The sequence below is a fragment of the Heptranchias perlo genome, chromosome 9 (assembly GCF_035084215.1).
Source record: "Heptranchias perlo isolate sHepPer1 chromosome 9, sHepPer1.hap1, whole genome shotgun sequence".
In the NCBI taxonomy this organism is placed as follows: Eukaryota; Metazoa; Chordata; class Chondrichthyes; order Hexanchiformes; family Hexanchidae; genus Heptranchias; species Heptranchias perlo.
In genome coordinates, this window is record NC_090333.1 from 71,988,664 (window position 1) to 72,011,052 (window position 22,389).

General features: G+C 45.8%; 1 protein-coding gene across 1 annotated transcript in view; it reads right to left on the reverse strand.

The window, feature by feature from the left end:
* Window positions 1-3,099: 3,099 nt before the first annotated feature.
* The window catches only part of LOC137325067 (BMP/retinoic acid-inducible neural-specific protein 3-like), a 176,623-nt gene continuing 157,333 nt past the window's right edge, over window positions 3,100-22,389 (reverse strand). Inside the window, exon 7 of the mRNA XM_067989762.1 lies at window positions 3,100-4,222. Coding sequence (XP_067845863.1) covers window positions 3,100-4,222 — 1,123 coding nt within the window. The remainder of the gene's footprint in view (window positions 4,223-22,389) is intronic.

Sequence of the window (22,389 nt, forward strand, 5' to 3'; positions counted from 1 at the left end):
ATTGAGTCAAAGACAATGTATCCTTTAAGGGATAAATTAAGGGATAAATGGTTGAAGCAGAGCAATATACAGAGCTATGGAAAGAGAGCAGGGCAGTCTGATTAGTGCTGCATTGTAAAGAGCCGGCACAGACACGGTGGGCTGAATGGCCTCCTTTTGTGCTGTTATCTTATAAACTGAACACTACAGAGATATACTATACTGTACACTATTAGGATAGAGTATACTGTACAGTATGTGATCTTTGTGTGCAGATCTTACTGATAGTAACCCTTCCCCTGAAGGAGCCCTGGATAAGCTCAACACTCAAACTAAGACACAAGGAGACACAAACACACATCACATTCCCCAGGGTTCCAAATGTGGACTTTTCATCCAGATTTAATAACCAAAAAGTAAATGCCCAAATCCTAGATAATACCAGCAATAAAACAAATACAGATGAGTTTCTGTACACTGTCATTAATTTACAATGGAGCCAGAATCTGTCATTAGAAATATACAAAATGGCAGCGTACTGCAACTTTAAACAGTGTACCGCACGTTTGAACAGCGTACTGCACCTTTAAACATCGTACTGCACCTTTTAAACATCGTACCGCACCTTTAAACAGCCACCCGACAATCGAGAATGTTTCTACCCTTAAACAAAGATACAAATAATTTTTCGCCTTGTGCGAAAGAGGCTTTTCTTTTTTGGAGATTTCCATATTCCAAGGTCTACAAATCCTTGAATTGTCCTTGATTTCAAAGGAGTGTTTTGGAGATTTAGGGCCCTGACACCAGAGAGAGTGCACATTGTAAAATATAGTGACATAGTGTGACAGCATTGTACATCAAAATCATCTAATTAGCACAGAACCTCAGAGCAATGGCCCATTTGCTACCACATGCACAATCCCAATGTCTATCATAAAGAAGCCATTTTATTGAGATTGAAATAAACTTTAGTTCAGGTTAAAGGGACACCGCCTATGTGAAAACGTTTTTGGCAATTTTATTTTGGGGGGAGGGGGCAGGAAGGAGAGAGTACAGCTTTGAAACTGAACTGGACCTCCAGAATGAATTCTTGTCATAATCCATTTTGTTGTGATTTATGTTCGTAAACACTCTTTTTTTCATTTAGACATTGCCCCTTTAAAGCAGCCGTTATTGGTTTGACTTTACCAAGCAATCTGCCATTGAACCTCTCACTTCACCATTGGTGCAATGGGCCACCATTAAATCTTGCTGCACTGTCACACAATCACATCACCCCATGAACCACCCTATCCTGTCAGTCCTCCCCTCTTGTATTGCAACTGTTCCGTGGCTTCGCTCTGCTGCTGCTTTGAATTCGTTTCCACTCCTTTTCCAGTTCTGCTGCCAGCCTCCATTCGAACTCAAGAGCCTGACAATGTCCTCGATTTGGAGACGGATTTGACTGTGACGGAAAGCGTGCTGTTCCCAGGCCATACAACAACAGCAACAAAACAAAGAAAAATCCCACTTACTCGTTAATCAAGTAGCAAAGTTTACTCTTTGGATCAGGAAAATCACAGCATAGCAACAACAGAAAAGAAAGGATTTGTTCGATTCCTCCTTTCACTCACATACATTTTGTCAGGTTGCTCCAGAGCTCAGAGAAAGCCAGTATCGATCGGGGGCTTGAGTGTGTGCACGAGTCCCATTTCTTTTCTTAAAAAAAGAAACCTTATCTCCAAGACAGACTATTTGAACATCAGATCATAAAAACACAGTCAAGTTAACATCCCAGCTTCCTGCATTGCCTCCAATTCAGCCACTGCCAAAAAAGAGGCATTTTGCTCCTTTGAAATTTGCCTTTCATGAACTGTTTGGAGACTTTACAGGTCTGAGTTAGATCATTTTAAGATAATTGGCAAGAGAACCAGAGGGGAGATGAGGAGATTTCTTTTATGCAGCGAGATGTTATGACCTGGAATGCACTGCCTGAAAAAGAAATGGATATATACTTGAAAAGGAAAAATTTGCAGTGCCATGGTGAAGGAGCGGGTCAGTGGGACGAATTGGATGGCTCTTTCAAAGAGCTGGCATAGGCATGATGGGCTGAATGGCCTCCTCCTATGCTTCATGATTCTATGGGTAGTTGATGCTGATAATAAGGTACAGCAATGCACTATGTGCATCTCTCAGCGGCCATGTGCATTTCATTGTCTCCTAAATACAGCTTTTGTCACATTTAAACTCTCTTCAGCATCTTTAAGATCCAATTTTCACATGTATGTTATTATATCGGCCTCATTTTTTGATATTTTGCTTCGTACTCATAGCCTGAGGCCAACACCAGCAGGGCAGGGAATGGTTAGTGTGTATTGTTTCCCCAAAATGTTCTACGATTGCTCAGATGACAAATGGCCCGAACCTGGCCTCAGCTCCACAGGACCTCCCCTGCCTAAAGAAAAAAACACAAGAAGACACCTTCATGTTCGACGCCAGAGGTCGCGACAGGTCTCGACTAGAAGAAGGAAACATGACTGAGCAACTACAGCACGCCGGGCTTTCATGTACAGTAAAAACAATCCCATTGAAAAACATTAGTCCCTCAACACCAATTATTAAAATAATTATACAATGAGAAAGAAAATGCAACAGCTCACACCATTTATTTCCTGTGCTGGTGTTTGCTACAGGAGCATGGGTCAGGATGACCAATATGGACAGAGTGTCATTTCTAAGCACTCAATTGTTTAAAAAAAAATAACGGACACGACGCATAATTCCCCAGCCCAGCTACTGTTCAATAAATGTCCATTTTCCCAACCGGGAAGGAGTACGGTGTAATATTTCCGCTTGTGTCGTTAGAGTCCTGGGAATAATGTAGGACGGCCCTGTTGGCTGGATGTTCAGACGCACGCTGATGAAGTTGGTTAGAAAAAGGGCCTCTAGCTGTTGGTTTGCTCCTGTGATTTGGTGCTTTCTCCAACATTAATGTACAGAATAACGACGGGTGCTTGTCAAATGGGGAAATCCACGGTTAAATCAAACAGATTTCACATAAAAGAACACCAAAAAGTAATCCCCCAATATCAACTCAGACTCCGGTCAGCTCTTGCGTTATGCTGAGAACGTGGACTGCGGTTAACTGCATAATTTGGTGGTTTCATTTTCGATCGAGTTGATGAGTTTGGCATTGAAGGCCTGAAGAGAGGCTTGAATTCTGACCACCTCGCTGGTGGACAGCTTCAGGCGATGGCGGAGCAGGCAGGTGAAAAGGTCGAGGCGCTGGTGACCGTAGGGCGAGAGGCGGTTCACGCGGTCCCGTATCTCCAGCAGCTGCAGCAGGGCGGAGTCCTGCGACCCCTGCGTGTACGGGTAGTCCAGCTGCAGGATCAGGTCCCGGATCGCCTCCGGGTCAAAGTGCATGCTGTAGCCAAACACCTGGGCCTGGTTGATCTTCATGTAGCCCAGGTTCCTGGAGGGGTCGATGAACTCCAGCGGCTCGTAGTACAGGCTGTCGTTGCCGCTCAGGCCGTTTGACTTGATGCGGCTCCTCAAGTAGATGTGAACCGTTTCAAAAAACGTCTTCCACTTGTTACCCAGCATCAGGGTCCAGTTGTAACACTGCAGAGGCACATCCACTTTAGTCCTCTCCCAGTCTGGGTAGCTGCCCTCGTTTACCGGCATGAACCAGCTCTCCGAGTGACTACCTCCAAAAGGATTCACATAGATAGCCAGCACTGGCTCCAAGGTACTGTTTTTAGTCAAACAGATTTGTATCGTCATGCCTAAGAACATATGAACAAAGTTGGCCTTGTACTTGTTGCTCTTCAGGGTCAGTAGCATGCGCTTCCTCCAGGAGGGGTCAAACCAACTATTGAGGCGCATGTCGTTGCTGATGAAGATGGCCGGCACCATTATCTTGCTGTCGCGTTTCTGGAGCAGGTACCTGATCTCCATGTCCCGCAGGTCCTGCTCCGTCTCGAAGCCAATGTACTGCTCGGTGGGATCAGCCACCTCTGGCCGGCAGGCGCCTTGGCTCAGCATGTAGCCCGCGTTGCAGCCCCCGCAGCGCGTGCGGTTGTCGGCCGTGCACACCACGCAGGAGGGCCCCTCGCCGACCAGGCACGGAATGGCCTTCTGGCAGCTCACCTGGTCGTAGGGACAAGTGCAGCTTCGAGTCTCCTCCGAAAATACCCCAGCCAGGCCGTTGTCAGTGCAGTACAAGAAAGACTGAATGCGGTTGAGCCAATAGGTCACAGCCCTTCAGAGAAAAAACAAAACCAAATAACCCATATTATTACGGTGGAAATGTAGACTCTGGATTGCTTCTCCCCCCCCACTAAGACTGAACAACTTGAACAACAACAACTAACTTACTTTACTATAGTGCCTTTAAGTAGTAAAACGTCCCAAAGCACTTCACAAGAGCGTTATCAAACAAAATTTGACTCCGAACCACATAAATACTGTGGCTACGAGAGCAGGTCAGAGGCTGGGTATTCTGCGGCGAGTGACTCACCTCCTGACTCCCCAAAGCTTTTCCACCATCTACAAGGCACAAGTCAGAAGTGTGATGGAATACTCTCCACTTGCCTGGATGAGTGCAGCTCCAACAACACTCAAGAAGCTCGACACCATCCAAGATAAAGCAGCCCGCTTGATTGGCACCCCATCCACCACCCTAAACATTCACTCCCTTCACCACCGGCGCACAGTGGCTGCAGTGTGTACCATCCACAGGATGCACTGCAGCAACTTGCCAAGGCTTCTTCGACAGCACCTCCCAAACCCGCGACCTCTACCACCTAGAAGGACAAGGGCAGCAGGCACATGGGAACAACAACACCTGCACGTTCCCCTCCAAGTCACACACCATCCCAACTTGGAAATATATCGCCGTTCCTTCATCGTCGCTGGGTCAAAATCCTGGAACTCCCTTCCTAACAGCACTGTGGGAGAACCTTCACCACACGGACTGCAGCCGTTCAAGAAGGCGGCTCACCACCACCTTCTCAAGGGCAATTAGGGATGGGCAATAAATGCCGGCCTCGCCAGCGACGCCCCATCCCATGAACGAATAAAAAAAAAGGCGATTTTAGAATAGGTAACCAAAAGCTTAGTCAAACAGGTACGTTTTAAGGAGCATCTTAAAAGGAGGAGAGAGAGGTAGAGAGGCGGAGAGGCTTAGGGAGGGAATTCTAGAGCTTAGGGCCGAGGCAGCTGGAAAGCACGGCCGCCAACGGTGGAGCGATTAAAATCAGGGATGCGGAAGAGGCAAGAATTGGAGGAGTGCAGAGACCTCGGAGGGTTGTAGGGCTGGAGGGGGTCACAGAGACAGGGAAGGGCAAAGCCATGGAAAGAACTGAAAACAAGGATGAGAATTTTAAAACTTTAACGAATAAGTAGCAGTGCTTTTGCGGTGAGGGAGGTCCCTGACTCGATCCCTGGTCTGAGCAGAGTTCACTGACGTCAGCCGGAGGGGATGGTAATGTTGGCCTCCGCGACCCTCCGTTAGAAATGGGAACAATTGGACAGGGTTCCTGCTCCTGCCCTCCATTCAGAAATCCTTTGCTGCAAGTGGGCGTGTGCAGATGCTGGAGGGGGGCGGGGGACCGGGCTCAGCCGAGATGTCGCTGTGTTCGAATAGCTGGCTGACCTTACATTCAGTATCAGGGTCAGACATGAACAATGGAGCTCTCCCCCAACACCCCCCCCCAAAAAAAAAGCTTTGAGGCTGGGGGTCAATTGAAAACTTCAAAACTGAGATTGATCGGTTTTTGTTAGGCAAGGGCATTAAGGGTTAAAGAACCAAGGTGGGTAGATGGAGTTAAGATACAGAGCAGCCATGATCTAATTCAATGGCGGAACAGACTTGAGGGGCTGAATGGCCTACTGCTGTTCCTATGGTCGCTTGGCTGAGGTAGCCAAAGCTGTCTCTTATCCTTGGAACCAAACACAGCCAGGAGTCAATGCAGGAGGAGAGGGGAAGGGGCGGGAGGTGGAGACAATTAGCAGGGGAAAATACCCAGATTACTGCGACTTAATTCTTCACTCAACTCCTAGAGTGGCTGAAAACACAAAATAAACCAGTGGCTAAGATTAATCCAGGCGCTCTCACCGTCCGTGGGAGTTGGGTGACGGGTAAACATTAGTATGGTCGCAAACATATATGTGCACTCACACCGTGTGCAATGTAATACAGACCAACTGTATGTGAGTGTGTACGCACAGGAATGCAGACACACACACACACACACACACACACGCAGAAAGACATGCAGCATATTGTCTCGTTGACTATTGGTGGGTCTCACTCTTCAGGGGCTGTTCCCAGGCCCACCTCTCCCAAAATTTCTGAACCAGCATTTGAATCTGTGAAGGACGGGGCTCCTCCCCACCAGCTCACCAGCCCTGAGTCACACCGACCAGGAAGACCCTGGGTTCACTCTTTACTCATCTCAGCCGGGGAGCTACAGTTAACCTCAGTGCCCTGGGACAGGGAAAGGAAGACTGGTTAAGGTTCCCACTCCTGATCGCTGTACCTCTGCTTCAAGTGCCCGCACATGGGTGTCCGGCAAGGACAGGATCGGCTGTGGTGCTCCCATGGCTGGAATTCTTGAGGCGGTTTTAAGAACTTATTTATATCAATTGTAAAAGAATTTTTCCTCTGCTAGCTGGAAGTCCCGGACTGATAAATGTTGGGAAGTGGATTGTTTGTTCAAGGTCATTTTCTTTAATGGGAGGTACACTTGTAGCACATTTGCACCAGAGCTGAGAGAAATCAGAATGCAGTGAAACGGGAGTAGGATCCTGTGGGATACAGGTGTAGGATCCACATCCCTACCAGATTCAGGAACAGGATCCACATCCCTCTAGGATATAGGAGTTGGAAGCATTTCCCTACAGGATAACAGCACGGGATCTAAATCTCTGTAGGTTACAGGATCAAGATCCACATCCTTACAAGGTTCACCTCCAAACACAGTACAGGAATAGGATCCAGCCCCATACAGGAGACAGGATTTGGATCCACATCCCTGCAGGATACAGGAGTCAGATTCACATCCCTGCAGGATACAGGAGTAGGACCCACACCACTAAACACTTGAAGCAGAGGTTACTGTACAGCGATCAGGAGTGGGAGCCTTAACCAGTCTTCCTTTCCCTGTCCCAGGGCACTGAGGTTAACTGTAGCTCCCCGGCTGAGATAAGCAAAGAGTGAACCCAGGGTCTCCCTGGTCGGTGTGACTCAGGGCTGGTGAGCTGGTGGGGAGGAGCCCCGTCCTTCACAGAATCAACTGGTGGTTTAGAATCTTTGGGAGAGGCCATGGGAAGAGCCCCTGAACAGCGAGTCCCACCGACAGTCAGTGAGACTTCACTCCTGGTCAGGCCACACCTCCTCTCCTCTTGTAGACTGATCCTCTTCACTCTCAGCACCAAAAGCACTCGTAACACAAGCTGGGACAGGTCACTGTTTCACCAACACACACACACTTACACCCCAACTCACACACACACTTTCACTCCAACTCACACACACACTTTCACCCCAACTCACACACACACTTTCACCCCAACTCACACACACACTTTCACCCAACTGTAGCTTATACCCCAATTCACACACACACTTACACCCAATACACACACACACTTACACCCAATACACACACTTACACACCAACATCATCACACACACTTACACCCAATACACACACTTACACCCAAACACACACACACTTACACCTAACACACATTTAAACCCAAACACACACACTTACACGCCAACATCATCACACACACTTACACCCAATACACACACTTACACCCAAACACACACACACATACACCTAACACACATTTAAACCCAAACACACACACTTACACCCAACACACACATGCTTACACCCAAACATCATCACACACACTTACACCCAACACACACTTAAACCCAAACACACACGTACACTTACACCCCAACGTCATTAGACACACTTATACCCCAACACACACACACTTACTCTCCCCAACATACACTTACACTCCGCAACACACAAACTTACACCCTCAACACACACACACTTACATTCCCCCACACACGCTTACACTATCCAACACACGCACACACACACAGACACTCCACAACACAGGCACATAGTTACACTCCAAACACACACACACAAACATTTACACATACATGCACTTACACCCCGATCACACACATATACACTTACACTCCCCAACACACACTTACACTCCCCAACACACACACACTTACACTCCCCAACACACATACACTTACACTCCCCAACACACACACACATACACACACATACACTTACACTCCCCAACACACACACACATACACTCCCCAACACACACACACACACTTACACTCCCCAACACACACACACACACTTACACTCCCCAACACACACACACATACACACACATACACTTACACTCCCCAACACACACACACATACACTCCCCAACACACACACACACACTTACACTCCCCAACACACACACACATACACACACATACACTTACACTCCCCAACACACACACACATACACACACATACACTTACACTCCCCAACACACACACACTTACACTCCCCAACACACACACACACTTACACTCCCCAACACACACACACATACACTCCGCAACACACACACACACACACTTACACTCCCCAACACACACACACATACACTCCCCAACACACACACATACACTTACACTCCCCAACACACACACACTTACACTCCCCAACACACACACACATACACTCCCCAACACACACACACACACTTACACTCCCCAACACACACACACACACACTTACACTCCCCAACATACACACACACTTACACTCCCCAACACACACACACATACACTCCCCAACACACACACACTTACACTCCCCAACACACACACACACACTTACACTCCCCAACACACACACACACACTTACACTCCCCAACACACACACACATACACTCCCCAACACACACACACTTACACTCCCCAACACACACACACATACACTTACACTCCCCAACACACACACACTTCCACTCCCCAACACACACATACACTCCCCAACACACATACACATACACTCCCCAACACACACACACATACACTCCCCAAAACACACACACATACACTCCCCAAAACACACACATACACACACACACTTACACTCCCCAATGCACACATACACACACACACACACACACACTTACACTCCCCAATGCACACATACATTTACACCCCAACACACAAACACATATTTACACCCCCAACACAAACACATTTACACGCCCCAATACACACACATGCTTACACCCCCAACATTCACACTTTTACACCCCCAACACACGCACATTTATACCCCTAACACAAACACACTTACACACCCCAACACACACACTTACACACCCCAACACACACACTTACACACCCCAACACACACTTACATGCCCCAACACACACTTACACTCTGAACACACACACACATATACTCTGAAAACACACTCTTAAACTCCCCATCACACACACTTACACTCCCCCATCACACACACTTACACCCCAACACACACACTTACACCCCAACACACACACTTACACCCCAACACACACACACTCCGACTCACCAACACACACACACACTCACTCCCCAATACACAGACTTACACCCCCAAAACACATACACGACCTATCCCTTTGACTACAAAGGAGTACTGGATTGCTTCATCCTTTGCTGTATGGCTGCTCACTCCTCCTCATCACTCACACGCTATCCCTCAATGACACCATCATTGCACAGGGTCAGCTTCCACATGTAGACCTTTGACACTCAGCAGTACCTTTCCCTTCTGCTGCTGAAAGCCTAATCCACACCTTCACCTCCACACTCTCCCTTATGATCTGCCTACTTCCACGCTCCAATAACCTACAAGCCATTCAGAACCAAAACCCAAATGCCCATCACCCTGGTCCTGGTTGTGATCCACTGGTTTCCTGAGCTCGAATTGCCTTCAAGATGCTCATCCTCACCTTTAAATCCCTCCATGGCCCTACTCCTTCCTTTCTTTCCGATCTCCCCCAGTGATATGTCCCCGTGTACACTAGGGTTGCTAACTCTGATTGGACGTATTCCGGAAGTTTCTCTCTGACAGAGGGACCTCCCTCCTCCAGTTGCCCCACTCAGTCAAATTCCTGGAATCATTCTAGTAAATCTTTTCTGCACCCTCTCTAAGGCCTTCACATCCTTCCTAAAATGCAGTGCCCAGAATTGGACACAATACTCCAATTGTGGCCGAACCATCATAACTTTCTTGCTTTTGTACTCTATGCCTCTATTCATAAAGCCCAGGATCCCTTATGCTTTTTTAACCGCTTTCTCAACCTGCCCTGCCACCTTCAGTGATTTGTTCAAATACACCCCCAGATCTCTCTGTTCCTACACCCTCTTTAGAATTGTACCCTTTATCACATCGCACTTCTCTACATTAAATTTCATCAGCCATGTGATCGCCATGTCCTCTTGAAATCTATCACTATCTTCCTCACTGTTCACTACACTTCCAAGTTTTGTGCCATCTGCAGATTTTGAAATCGTGCCCTGTACACTCAAGTCCAAGTCATTAATATGTATCAAGAAAAGCAGTGGTCCTAGTACCGACCCCTGGGGAACACCACCGTATATCTTCCTCCAGTCAAAAAACAACCGTTCACTACTACTCTGTTTCCTGTCACTTAGCCAATTTCGTATCCATGCTGCCTCTGCCCCTTTTATTCCACGTGCTTTGACTTTGCTGACAAGCCTATTATGTGGCACTTTATCAAACACTTTTTGGAAGTCCAATACACAACATCAACTGCATTGCCCTCATCTACCCTCTCTGTTATCTCATCAAAAAACTCAATCAGGTTAGTTAAACATGATTTACCTTTAACAAATCCGTGCTGGCTTTCCCGAATTAATCTACACTTGTCCAAGTGGCTGTTAATTCTGTCCTGGATTATCGTTTCTAAAAAGTTTCCCCACCACTGAGGTTCAACTGACTGGCCTATAGTTGCTGGGTTTATCCTTACACTCTTTTTTGAACAAGGGTGTAACATTTGCAATTCTCCAGTCCTCTGGCACCTCCCCATATCTAAGGATGTTTGGAAGATTATGGCCAGCACCTCCGCAATTTCCACCCTTATTTCCCTCAACAACCTAGGATGCATCCCATTCAGGCTTGGGGACTTATCTACTTTAAGTACAGCCAGCCTTTCTAATACCTCCGCTTTATCAATTTTTAGCCCATCCAGTATCTCAACGACCTCCTCTTTTACTGTGGCTTTGGCAGCATCTTCTTCTTTGGTAAAGACAGATGCAAAATACTCATTTAGTACCTCAGCCATGTCCTCTGCCTCCATACGTAGATCTCCTTTTTGGTCCCGAATTTGCTACACCCCTCCTCTTACTACCCGTTTACTGTTTATGTGCATATAGAAGATGTTTAGATTCCCTTTTATGTTGGCCGCCAGCCTATTCTCATACTCTCTCTTTGCTCCTCTTATTTCCTTTTTCACTTCCCATCTGAACTTTCTATATTCAGCCTACTTCTTACTTTATATTATCAACCTGATATCTGTCAAATGCCCCCTTTTTCTGCTTCATCTTACTCTCTACCTCTTTCGTCATCCAGGGGGCTCTGGCTTTGGTTGCCCTACCTTTCCCCCTCGTGGGAATGTACCTAGACCGTACCTGAACTTTCTCCTCTTTAAAGGCCGCCCATTGTCCAATTTCAGTTTTGCCTGCCAATCTTTGATTCCAATTTACCCGGGCCAGGTCCGTTCTCAACCCATTAAAATTGACCCTCCTCCAATTAAGTATTTTTACTCTAGATTGATCCTTGGTCTTTTCCATAGCTAATCTAAACCTTATGATACTGTGATCACTGTTCCCTAAATGTTCCCCCACTGACACTTGCTCTACTTGACCCACCTCATTCCCCAGAACTAGATCCAGCAATGCCTCATTCCTCGTTGGGCCAGAAACATACTGATCAAGAAAGTTCTCCTGAACCCATTTCAGAAATTCTTCCCCCTCTCTGCCCTTTACATTATTACTATCCCAGTCTATATTAGGATAATTGAATTCTCCCATTATCCCTACTCTATGGCTTTTGTACCTCTCTCTAATTTCTCTGCAAATTTGCTCCTCTGTATCCTTCCCACTAGTTGGTGGCCTATAGAATACACCCAGTAGTGTAATGGCACCTCTATTTTTTCATAACTCTAACCAAATAGATTCTGTTCTTGACCCCTCCAGGACATCCTCTCTTTCCAGTGCTGGAATATTCTCACATGGCTATCTGCGCCTGCAGCTCACCAACTTTATTTACCATGCTTCATGTGTTTACACACATGCACTCTAAACCTACCTTCTCGTATTCTCTCTTAGTCTGATCCCACCTAATACTGTACTATTTCTTACTCTAGTGCTACCCGTCTTTCCCAATTCTTTGTGCACCTTGTTTCTCCTCTCCAATGCTACATCCTGGTGCCCATTCCCCTGCCAAATTAGTTTAAACCCACCCCCACAGCACTAGTGAACCTCCCCTCGAGGACATTGGTCACAGTTCTGTTGAGATGCAACTCGTCCGGCCTGTATAGGTCCCACCTCCCCCAGAACTGGTCCCAATGCCCCAGGAATCTAAAGCCCTCCATCCTGCACCATCTCTCCAGCCACACATTCATCTGCTCTGCCCTCCTATTTCTATACTCACTAGTGCGTGGCACTGGGAATAATCTAGAGATTACTACCTTTGAGGTCCTGCTTTTTAATCTCTTTCCTAACTCCCTAAAATCTGTCTGCAGGATCTCATCCCTCTTTCTACCTATGTCGTTGGTACTAATACGGACCACTCTGGCTGTTCACCCATCCCCTTCAGAATGTTCTGCAGCCACTCAGGGACATCCTGGACCCTGGCACCAGGGAGGCAACATACCATCCTGGACTCACGTCTGTGGCCGCAAAAACGCCTGTCTGTTCCCCTAACTATTGAATCTCCAACACTATTGCTTTCCCGATCTTCCTCCTGCCACCCTGTACAGCTGAGCCACCCATGGTGCCGTGGACTTGACTCTGGCTGTACTCCCCCAGAGAAACCATCGCTCTCACCAGTAATACTGGTGAGAGAGCGAGATGCACTCAGAGGACTCCTGCAATACCTGCCTGGTCCTCCTTGTCTGTCTGGCGGTCACCCAGTCCCTCTCTGCCTGAACTCTCTTAAGCTGTGGGGTGACCACCTCCTGAAACGTGCTATCCACGTAGCTCTCAGCCTCGCGGATAAAATGAAAAGCGGGGATTTTATTCATGGGACATCAAAGGGTCAGGATTAGAACATCGAGGAAGTGATTGATAGAATTAAGGTGACAGGTAAGCTGCAGAATATTTACATCACTGGTTATGTTTTGTTTAGTTGAAATCATGCAAAAGATTATAGTGCCTATAACCAGAATGGAGGGGTTGCAGAGTATATATAATGCAGAACAGCACTATTTAAAGCAAAGGTGATACAAATGGCAACTCATTCAAATTAAAATAGCATGACTTTACAATGTATATAATCCAAATTCAAAGGGTTATTTAACAGGATTACAGAGCGTATAGACTATCAGACGGGGGCACTCAGACAGGAGAACAGCCAGCATGGGCAGATTGAGTATTGGGCTACAGGCCGGCAAGTGAGCAGGCAGCCAAAAGAAAAGCAATGAGATAATAAAAACCAAACAACAAAAATAAAATTATGAAAAGCTTTCCACAGAGACATAGAAATCTACATTACAGCAGGAAGCCATTCAGCTCATGGTGAATGAGTCAGCTCTTTGCTAGAGTAATCCAAAATAATCCCACTGCCCTGCTCTCTCCCTGTAGCCCTGTATTTTTCTCAGCTTCAAATATTTATTCAATTTTCCCTTTAAAGCTACAATTGTCTCTGCCTCAACCACTCCCTGTGGCAAAGCAGTCCAAGCTCCAACAACTCTGTGTAAAGAAATTCCGCCTCACCTCTCTCCACCCTTTCTCTGTCACAATTTTAAATTGATAACCCCGGTCATTGATTCCTCAATCAGAGGAAATAGTTTTTCACTATTCGCTCCATCAAAACCTTTCATAATCTTAAAAATCTCCAATAATTCTCTCTTTGCCTTCTCTGCTCCAATGGATTTAGTCCCAGCGTCTCAAGACTCTCCTCAGAGATCTAGTTTCTCACTTCTGGTATCATTCCGGTCAATCTACACTGTTTGCTTGCTCTCTGTAACTTTAATGTCCTTCCTATAATTGAGTGCCCAAAACGACACACAGTGGCCTAACCATTGCCTTGTACAAATTTTTCCTTACCTTTTTGCTCTTGTACTTGATCTTGAAAAGGAGGTGGGGTGGCGTTGTTAGTAAAAGATGAAATCAGAGCAATAGTGAGAAAGGATATTGGCTCAGAAAATCAAGATGTAGAATCAGTCTGGGTGGAGTTAAGAAGCACCAAGGGGCAGAAAACACTGGTGGGAGTTGTCTATAGGCCTCCAAACAGTAGTGGTAATGTAGGGGACGGAAATTAGAGACGCATGTAACAAGGGTACTACAGTGATCATGGGTGACTTTAATCTACATATAGACTGGCCAAACCAAGTTAGCAATAATACTGTGGAGGATGAATTCCTGGAGTATGTACGAGATGGTTTCTTAGACCAGAACGTTGAGGAGTCAACAAGGGACCAGGCTATCTTAGATTGTGTATTATGCAATGAGAAGGGGTTAATTAATAATCTTGTTGTGCGGGGTCCTTTAGGGAGGAGTGACCATGACATGATAGAATTTTTTATTAAGATGGAAAGTGAAGTAGTCCAATCCAAAACTAGGGTCCTAAATCTAAACAAAGGAAACTACGAAGGTATGAGGAGTGAGTTGGCTATAATAGATTGGGAAGCTTCATTAAAAGGCATGACGGTGGATAAGCAATGGCTAACATTTAAGGAACAAATGCATGAATTGCAGCAATTATACATTCCTTTCTGGCGCAAAAACACAAAAGGAAAAGCGGCCCAACCATGGCTAACAAAAAAAATTAAAGATAGTATTAGATCCAAAGAGGAGTCATATAAAGTTGCCAGAAAAAGTAGCAAGCCTGAGGATTGGGAGCAGTTTAGAATTCAGCAAAAAAAGACCAAGAGATTGATTAAGAGGGGAAAAATAGAGTATGAGAGTAAACTTGCAAGGAACATAAAAGTGGACTGTAAAAGCTTCCACAAGTATGTAAAAAGAAAAAGATTTGTGAAGACAAATGTAGGTCCCTTACAGTCAGAAACGGGAGAATTTATAGTGGGGAACAAGGAAATGGCAGAGCAATTAAACAAATACTTTGGTTCTGTCTTCATGGAAGAGGACACAAATAACTTCCCAGAAATGCTAGGGAACCAAGGGACTAATGAGAAGGAGGGATTAAAGGAAATTAGTATTAGTAAAAAACAGTGTTGGAGAAATTAATGGGACTGAAAGCCGATAAATCCCCAGGGCCTGATAATCTGCATCCCAGAGTACTAAAAGAGGTAGCCATGGAAATAGTGGATGCATTAGTTGTCATCTTCCAAAATTCTATAGATTATGGAACAGTTACTGCAGATTGGAGGGTGGCAAATGTAACCCCATTATTTAAAAAAGGAGGGAAAGAGAAAACAGGGAACTATAGACCTGTTAGCCTAACATCAGTAGTCGGGAAAATGCTAGGGTCTATTATAAAGGATGTGATAACAGGACACTTAGAAAATATCAACGGGATTAGACAAAGTCAACATGGATTTATGAAAGGGAAATTATGTTTGACAAACCTACTGGAGTTTATTGAGGATGTAACTGGTAGAATAGATAAGGGAGAACCAGTGGATGAGGTTTATTTGGATTTTCGGAAAGCCTTTGATAAAGTCCCACATAAGAGGTTAGTGTGCAAAATTAAAGCACATGGGATTGGTGGTAATACACTGGCATGGATTGAAAATTGGTTGACAGACAGGAAACAGAGAGTAGGAATAAATGGGTCTTTTTCAGGGTGGCAGGCGGTGACTAGTGGGGTACTGCAGGGATCAGTGCTTGGGCCCCAACTATTCACAATATATATCAATGATTTGGATGAGGGAACCAAATGTAATATTTCCAAGTTTGTTGACGACACAAAACTAGGTGGGATTGTGAGTTGTGAGGAGGATGCAAAGAGGCTTCAAGGTGATTTAGACAAGTTGAGTGAGTGGGCAAATACATGGCAAATGCAGTATAATGTGGATAAATGTGAAGTTATTCACTTTGGAAGGAAAAACAGAAAGGCAGAGTACTATTTAAATGGTGATGGATTGGGGAATGTTGATGTACAAAGGGACCTGGGTGTCCTTGTACACCAGTCACTGAAAGCAAACATGCAGGTGCAACAAGCAGTTAGGAAGGCAAATGGTATGTTGGCCTTGATTGCAAGAGGATTTGAGTACAGGAGCAAGGATGTCTTACTGCAGTTATACAGGGCCTTGGTGAGACCACACTTGGAGTATTGTGTGCCGTTTTGGTCTCCTTACCTAAGAAAGGATGTCCTTGCCATAGAGGGAGTGCAGCGAAGGTTCACCAGACAGATTCCTGGGATGGCAGGACTGTCGTATGAGGAGAGATGGGGTCGACTCGGCCTGTATTCACTCGAGTTTAGAAGAATGAGAGGAGATCTCATTGCAACATATAAAATTCTGACAGGGCTAGACAGACTGGATGCAGGGAGGATGTTTCCCCTGGCTGGGGGGTCCAAACAAGGGGTCACAGTCTCAGGATACGGGGCAGAACATTTAGGACTGAGATGAGGAGAAATTTCTTCACTCAGAGGGTGGTGAACCTGTGGAATTCTCTACCACAGAAGGCTGTGGGGGCCAAGTCACTGAAAATATTTAAGAAGGAGCTAGATAGATTTCTAGACACAAAAGGCATCAAGGGGTGTGGGGAGAGAGTGGGAATATGGTATTGAGATAGAGGATCAGCCATGATCATACTGAATGGCGGAACAGGCTCGAAGGGCTGAACACTTGCTCCTATTTTCAAAGTTTCTATGTTTACTCTAAGCTCCCATCTATAAATGCAAACTGCGGTTGGTTTTTAATGGTTTGATTTTACCTGTACTCGCACACTCACTTTCCTGGCGGCTGTCCTTGTGTTTCTCCATCTCTGACTCCCTTGTTCTACCTTCCCAGGATTCCAAAGGCTCTACCTTCATTGCGAGGTAGAGGGCAGAAGTCAGGGACCCTCACCTGTGGCTTTTCTTACCCTGTTAATATGGGTTGCCTTCTCCTTACAAAAGATGCACCATTCAATTAGAGTTCAGGAGAAGTACTTGGTGTAGCGATTTCATGTGAGGCATTGAGGGAAGGAAACCTTTGAGGTGAAGGCATCATGCTGCCTCCCTGGTGCTGATGGTAAGCAATTCACTCACTTTAACACAGAGTGAGGGGGAGGGATCACTGTGAGTAGCTGACATGCTTCATGCAGTGATCGCTGCTGACTTCTCTTACATTGTCTGGCCTGGTGAGGTCATTAAAATGGTTGCACCTCTGAGTCACGACGGTGCTGCTGCCACTCACTGCCCTGGTTCCCTCCTGGTATTGCTGCTGGGCTATGGCGATCGCCCTTAGGGCCTGCGTCTCTCTGACCCAAATAATGCGGCCTCCTCTGTCTTAATTCATGGAGAAGCACATCAATTGCTTCTTTGCTGAAGGGGGTGGGTGGGGGGGGCGGGGTGAAAGGCGGGGCTCCCTGCCCTGGTGCAGGTTATACCAACCTTCTTGAGGTAAGTAGGTAGAAGTAGAACTGCCAAAAAGAAAATTGATGGAGCATCCCCTCTAAGCTGCCGCAGGCCTTTAAATCTTGCAGAAGTACTCAATTTCCCTTCCCCCAAATAGCAAACTCCCAGTCAGAGGTGATACCATCTCTGAGAGCCCGCCAAGAATGTTAAAATTAAACTCAACAATGACTTGCATTTATTTAGTGCTTTAACATAGTAAAAATGTCCCAAGGAGTGAGAAAGGATCTTGGCTCAGAAGATCAGGAAGTAGAATCAGTATGAGTGGAAATAAGAAAAAACAAGGGGCAGAAAACACTGTTGGGGGTAGTTTATAGGCCCCCTAATAGTAGTTACACCATTGGGCAGAGTATTAATCATGAAATAATAAGAGCTTATAACAATGGTAATGCAGTATTCATGGGGGACATTAATCTTCATATAGACTGGGCAAATCAAATTGGCAAAGGTAGTTTGGAGGATAAGTTCATGAAATGCATTCAAAACGGTTTCCTGGAGCAATACGTCATGGAACCAACCAGGGAACAGGCTATTTTAGATCTTGTCTTGTATAATGAGACAGGGTTAATTAGTAATTTCACAGTAAAGGATCCTCTGGGGAAGAGCAATCATAATATGATAGACTTTCACATTGAGTTTGAGAGTGACATACTAAAGTCTGAAGCTAGAGTCTTAAAAACTTAAATAAAGCCAATTATATAGGGATGAGGGACGAGTTGGCCAAGGGAGATTGGGAAATTAAATTGAAGTGTATAACGGTTGAAAAGCAATGGCAAACTGTTAAAGAAATATTTCAATATTCTCAACAAATATACATTCCATTGAGAAATAAAAACTCCACGGAAAAAGTGATCCATCCATGGCTAACTAAAGGAGATAAGGATAGTATTAGATTAAAAGATGAGGCCTCTGATGTTGCCAAGAAGAATAATAAGGCTGAGGATTGGGAGAGTTTTAGAAACCTGCACAGGACTACGAAAAAATTGATGAAACGGGAGAAAATAGAATATGAAAGTAAACTAGCAAGAAATATAAAAATGGATTGTAAGAGCTTCAACAAAGATGTAAAAAGAAACAGAGTAGCAAAAGTAAATGTTGGTCCCCTAGAGGCTGAGACTGGAGAAATTATAATGGGGAATCAGGAAATGGCAGATGCGTTAAACAAATATTTTGTATCTGTCTTCACAGTAAAAGACACAAAAAGCATACCAGAAATAATGGGGAACAAAGGGGATAATGAGAGTGAGGAACTTAAAGTAATTATTATCAGTAGAGAAAAAGTACTTGAGAAACTAATGGGAGTAAAAGCCGATAAATCCCCTGGACCAGATGGCCGACATCTGAGGGTTCTAAAAGAGGTGGCTGCAGAGATAGTGGATGCATTGGTTATGATCTTCCAAAATTCCCTAGATTCTAGAAGGGTCTCAGCAGATTGGAAGGTAGCAAATATAATCCCGCTATTCAAGAAAGGAGGGAGAGAGAAAAAAGGGAGCTACAGGCCAGTTAGCCTGACATCAGTCATCGGGAAAATGCTGGAATCCATTATTAAGGAAGTGGTAACAGGGCACTTAGAACAACATAATATGATTAGGCAGAGTCATTATGGTTTTATGAAAGGGAAATCGTGTTTGACAAATTTATTAGAATATTTTGAGAATATACCTAGCAACGTAGCTAATGGGGAACCAGTGGACGTAGTTATTTGGATTTTCAAAAGGCATTCAATAAGGTGCCACATAAAAGGTTGTTACACAAGATAAGGGCTCATGGGGTTGGGGGTAATATATTAACATGAATAGCGGACTGGTTAACGGACAGAAAACAGACAGTAGGGATAAATAAGCAATTTTCACGTTGGCAGGCTGTAACTAGTGGGCCACCGCAAGGATCGGCACTTGGGCCTCAGCTATTTACAATCAATATTAATAACTTGGATGAAGGGACCGAGTGTAATGTATCCAAGTTTGATGACAATACAAAGCTAGGTGGGAAAGTAAGCTGTGAGGAGGACACAAAGAGTCTGCAAAGGGATATAGACAGGTTAAGTAAGTGGGCAAGAAGGTGGCAGATGAAGTATAATGTGGGGAAATGTGAGGTTTGATGAGAAGAATAGAAAAACAGAATATTTTTTAAATGGTGAGAAACTATTAAATGTTGGTGTCGAGAGAGATTTGGGTGTCCTAATACAAGAAACACAAAAAGTTAAAATGCAGGTACAGCAAGCAAATAGGAAGGCAAATGGTATGGTGCCTTTATTGTAAGTGGGTTGGAGTACAAGAGTAAGGAAGTCTTACTGCAATTGTACAGGGCTTTGGTGAGACCACACCTGGAGTACTGCGTACAGTTTTGGTCTCCTTATCTAAGGAAGGATATACTTGCCTTAGAGGCGGTGTAACGAAGGTTCACGAGATTGATTCCCATGATGAGAGGGTTGACCTATCAGGAGAGATTGAGTAGAATGGGCCGATACTCTCTGTAGTTTAGAAGAATGAGAGGTGATCTCATTGAAATATATAAGATTCTGAGGGGGCTTGACAGGGTAGCAGCTGAGAGGTTGTTTCCCCTGGCTGGAGAGTCTAGAACTAGAGGGCATAGTCACAGGATAAGGGGTCGGCCATTTAAGACTGAGATGAGGAGGCATTTCTTCACTCAGGGGGTTGTGAATCTTTGGAATTCTCTACCCCAGAGGGCTGTGGATGCTGGATATTCAAGGCTGGGATAGATAGATTTTTGGACTCTAAGGGAATCAAGGGATATGAGGAAACCTCCTGCTGATTATCATCTACCGTCCTCCCTCAGCTGATGAATCAGTCCTCCTCCATGTTGAGCACCACTTGAAGGAAGCACTGAGGGTAGCAAGGGCACAAAATGTACTCTGGGTGGGGGACTTCAATGTCCATCACCAAGAGTGGCTCGGTAGCACCACTACTGACCGAGCTGGCCGAGTCCTGAAGGACATAGCTGCCAGACTGGGCCTGCGACAGGTGGTGAGCGAACCAACACGAGGGAAAAACTTACTTGACCTCGTCCTCACCAATCTACCTGTCGCAAATGCATCTGTCCATGACAGTATTGGTAGGAGTGACTACCGCACAGTCCTCATGGAGATGAAGTCCCGTCTTCGCACTGAGGACACCATCCAACGTGTTGTGTGGCACTACCACCATGCCAAATGGGATAGATTCAGAACGGATCTAGCAGCTCAAAACTGGGCATCCATGAGGCGCTGTGGGCCATCAGCAGCAGCAGAATTGTATTCCAGCACAATCTATCACCTCATGGCCCGGCATATTCCTCACTCCACCATTACCAACAAGCCAGGGGATCAACCCTGGTTCAATGAGGAGTGTAGAAGAGCATGCCAGGAGCAGCACCAGGCGTACCTAAAAATGAGGTGCCAACCTGGTGAAGCTACAACTCAGGACTACATGCATGCTAAACAGCGGAAGCAACATGCTATCGACAGAGCTAAGCGATTCCACAACCAACGGATCAGATCAAAGCTCTGCAGTCCTGCCACATCCAGTCGTGAATGGTGGTGGACAATTAAACAACTAAGGGGAGGAGAAGGCTCTGCAAACATCCCCATCCTCAATGACGGCGGAGTCCAGCACGTGAGTGCAAAAGACAAGGCTGAAGTGTTTGCAACCATCTTCAGCCAGAAGTGCCGAGTGGATGATCCATCTCGGCCTCCTTCCGATATCCCCACCATCACGGAAGCCAGTCTTCAGCCAATTCGATTCACTCCACGTGATATCAAGAAACGGCTGAGTGCACTGGATACAGCAGAGGCTATGGGCCCCGACAACATCCTAGCTGTAGTGCTGAAGACTTGTGCTCCAGAACTAGCTGCGCCTCCAGCCAAGCTGTTCCCGTACAGCAACAACACTGGCATCTACCCGACAATGTGGAAAATTGCCCAGGTATGTCCTGTCCACAAAAAGCAGGACAAATCCAATCCGGCCAATTACCGCCCCATCAGTCTACTCTCAATCATCAGCAAAGTGATGGAAGGTGTCGTCGACAGTGCTATCAAGCGGCACTTACTCACGAATAACCTGCTCATCGATGCTCAATTTGGGTTCCGCCAGGACCACTCGGCTCCAGACTTCATTACGGCCTTGGTCCAGACATGGACAAAAGAGCTGAATTCCAGAGGTGAGGTGAGAGTGACTGCCCTTGACATCAAGGCAGCATTTGACCGAGTGTGGCACCAAGGAGTCCGAGTAAAATTGAAGTCAATGGGAATCAGGGGGAAAACTCTCCACTGGCTGGAGTCATACCTAGCACAAAGGAAGATGGTAGTGGTTGTTGGAGGCCAATCATCTCAGCTCCAGGACATTGCTGCAGGAGTTCCTCAGGGCAGTGTCCTCGGCCCAACCATCTTCAGCTGCTTCATCAATGACCTTCCCTCCATCATAAGGTCAGAAATGGGGATGTTCGCTGATGACTGCACAGTGTTCAGTTCCATTCGCAACCCCTCAAATAATGAAGCAGTCCGAGCCCGCATGCAGCAAGGCCTGGACAACATCCAGGC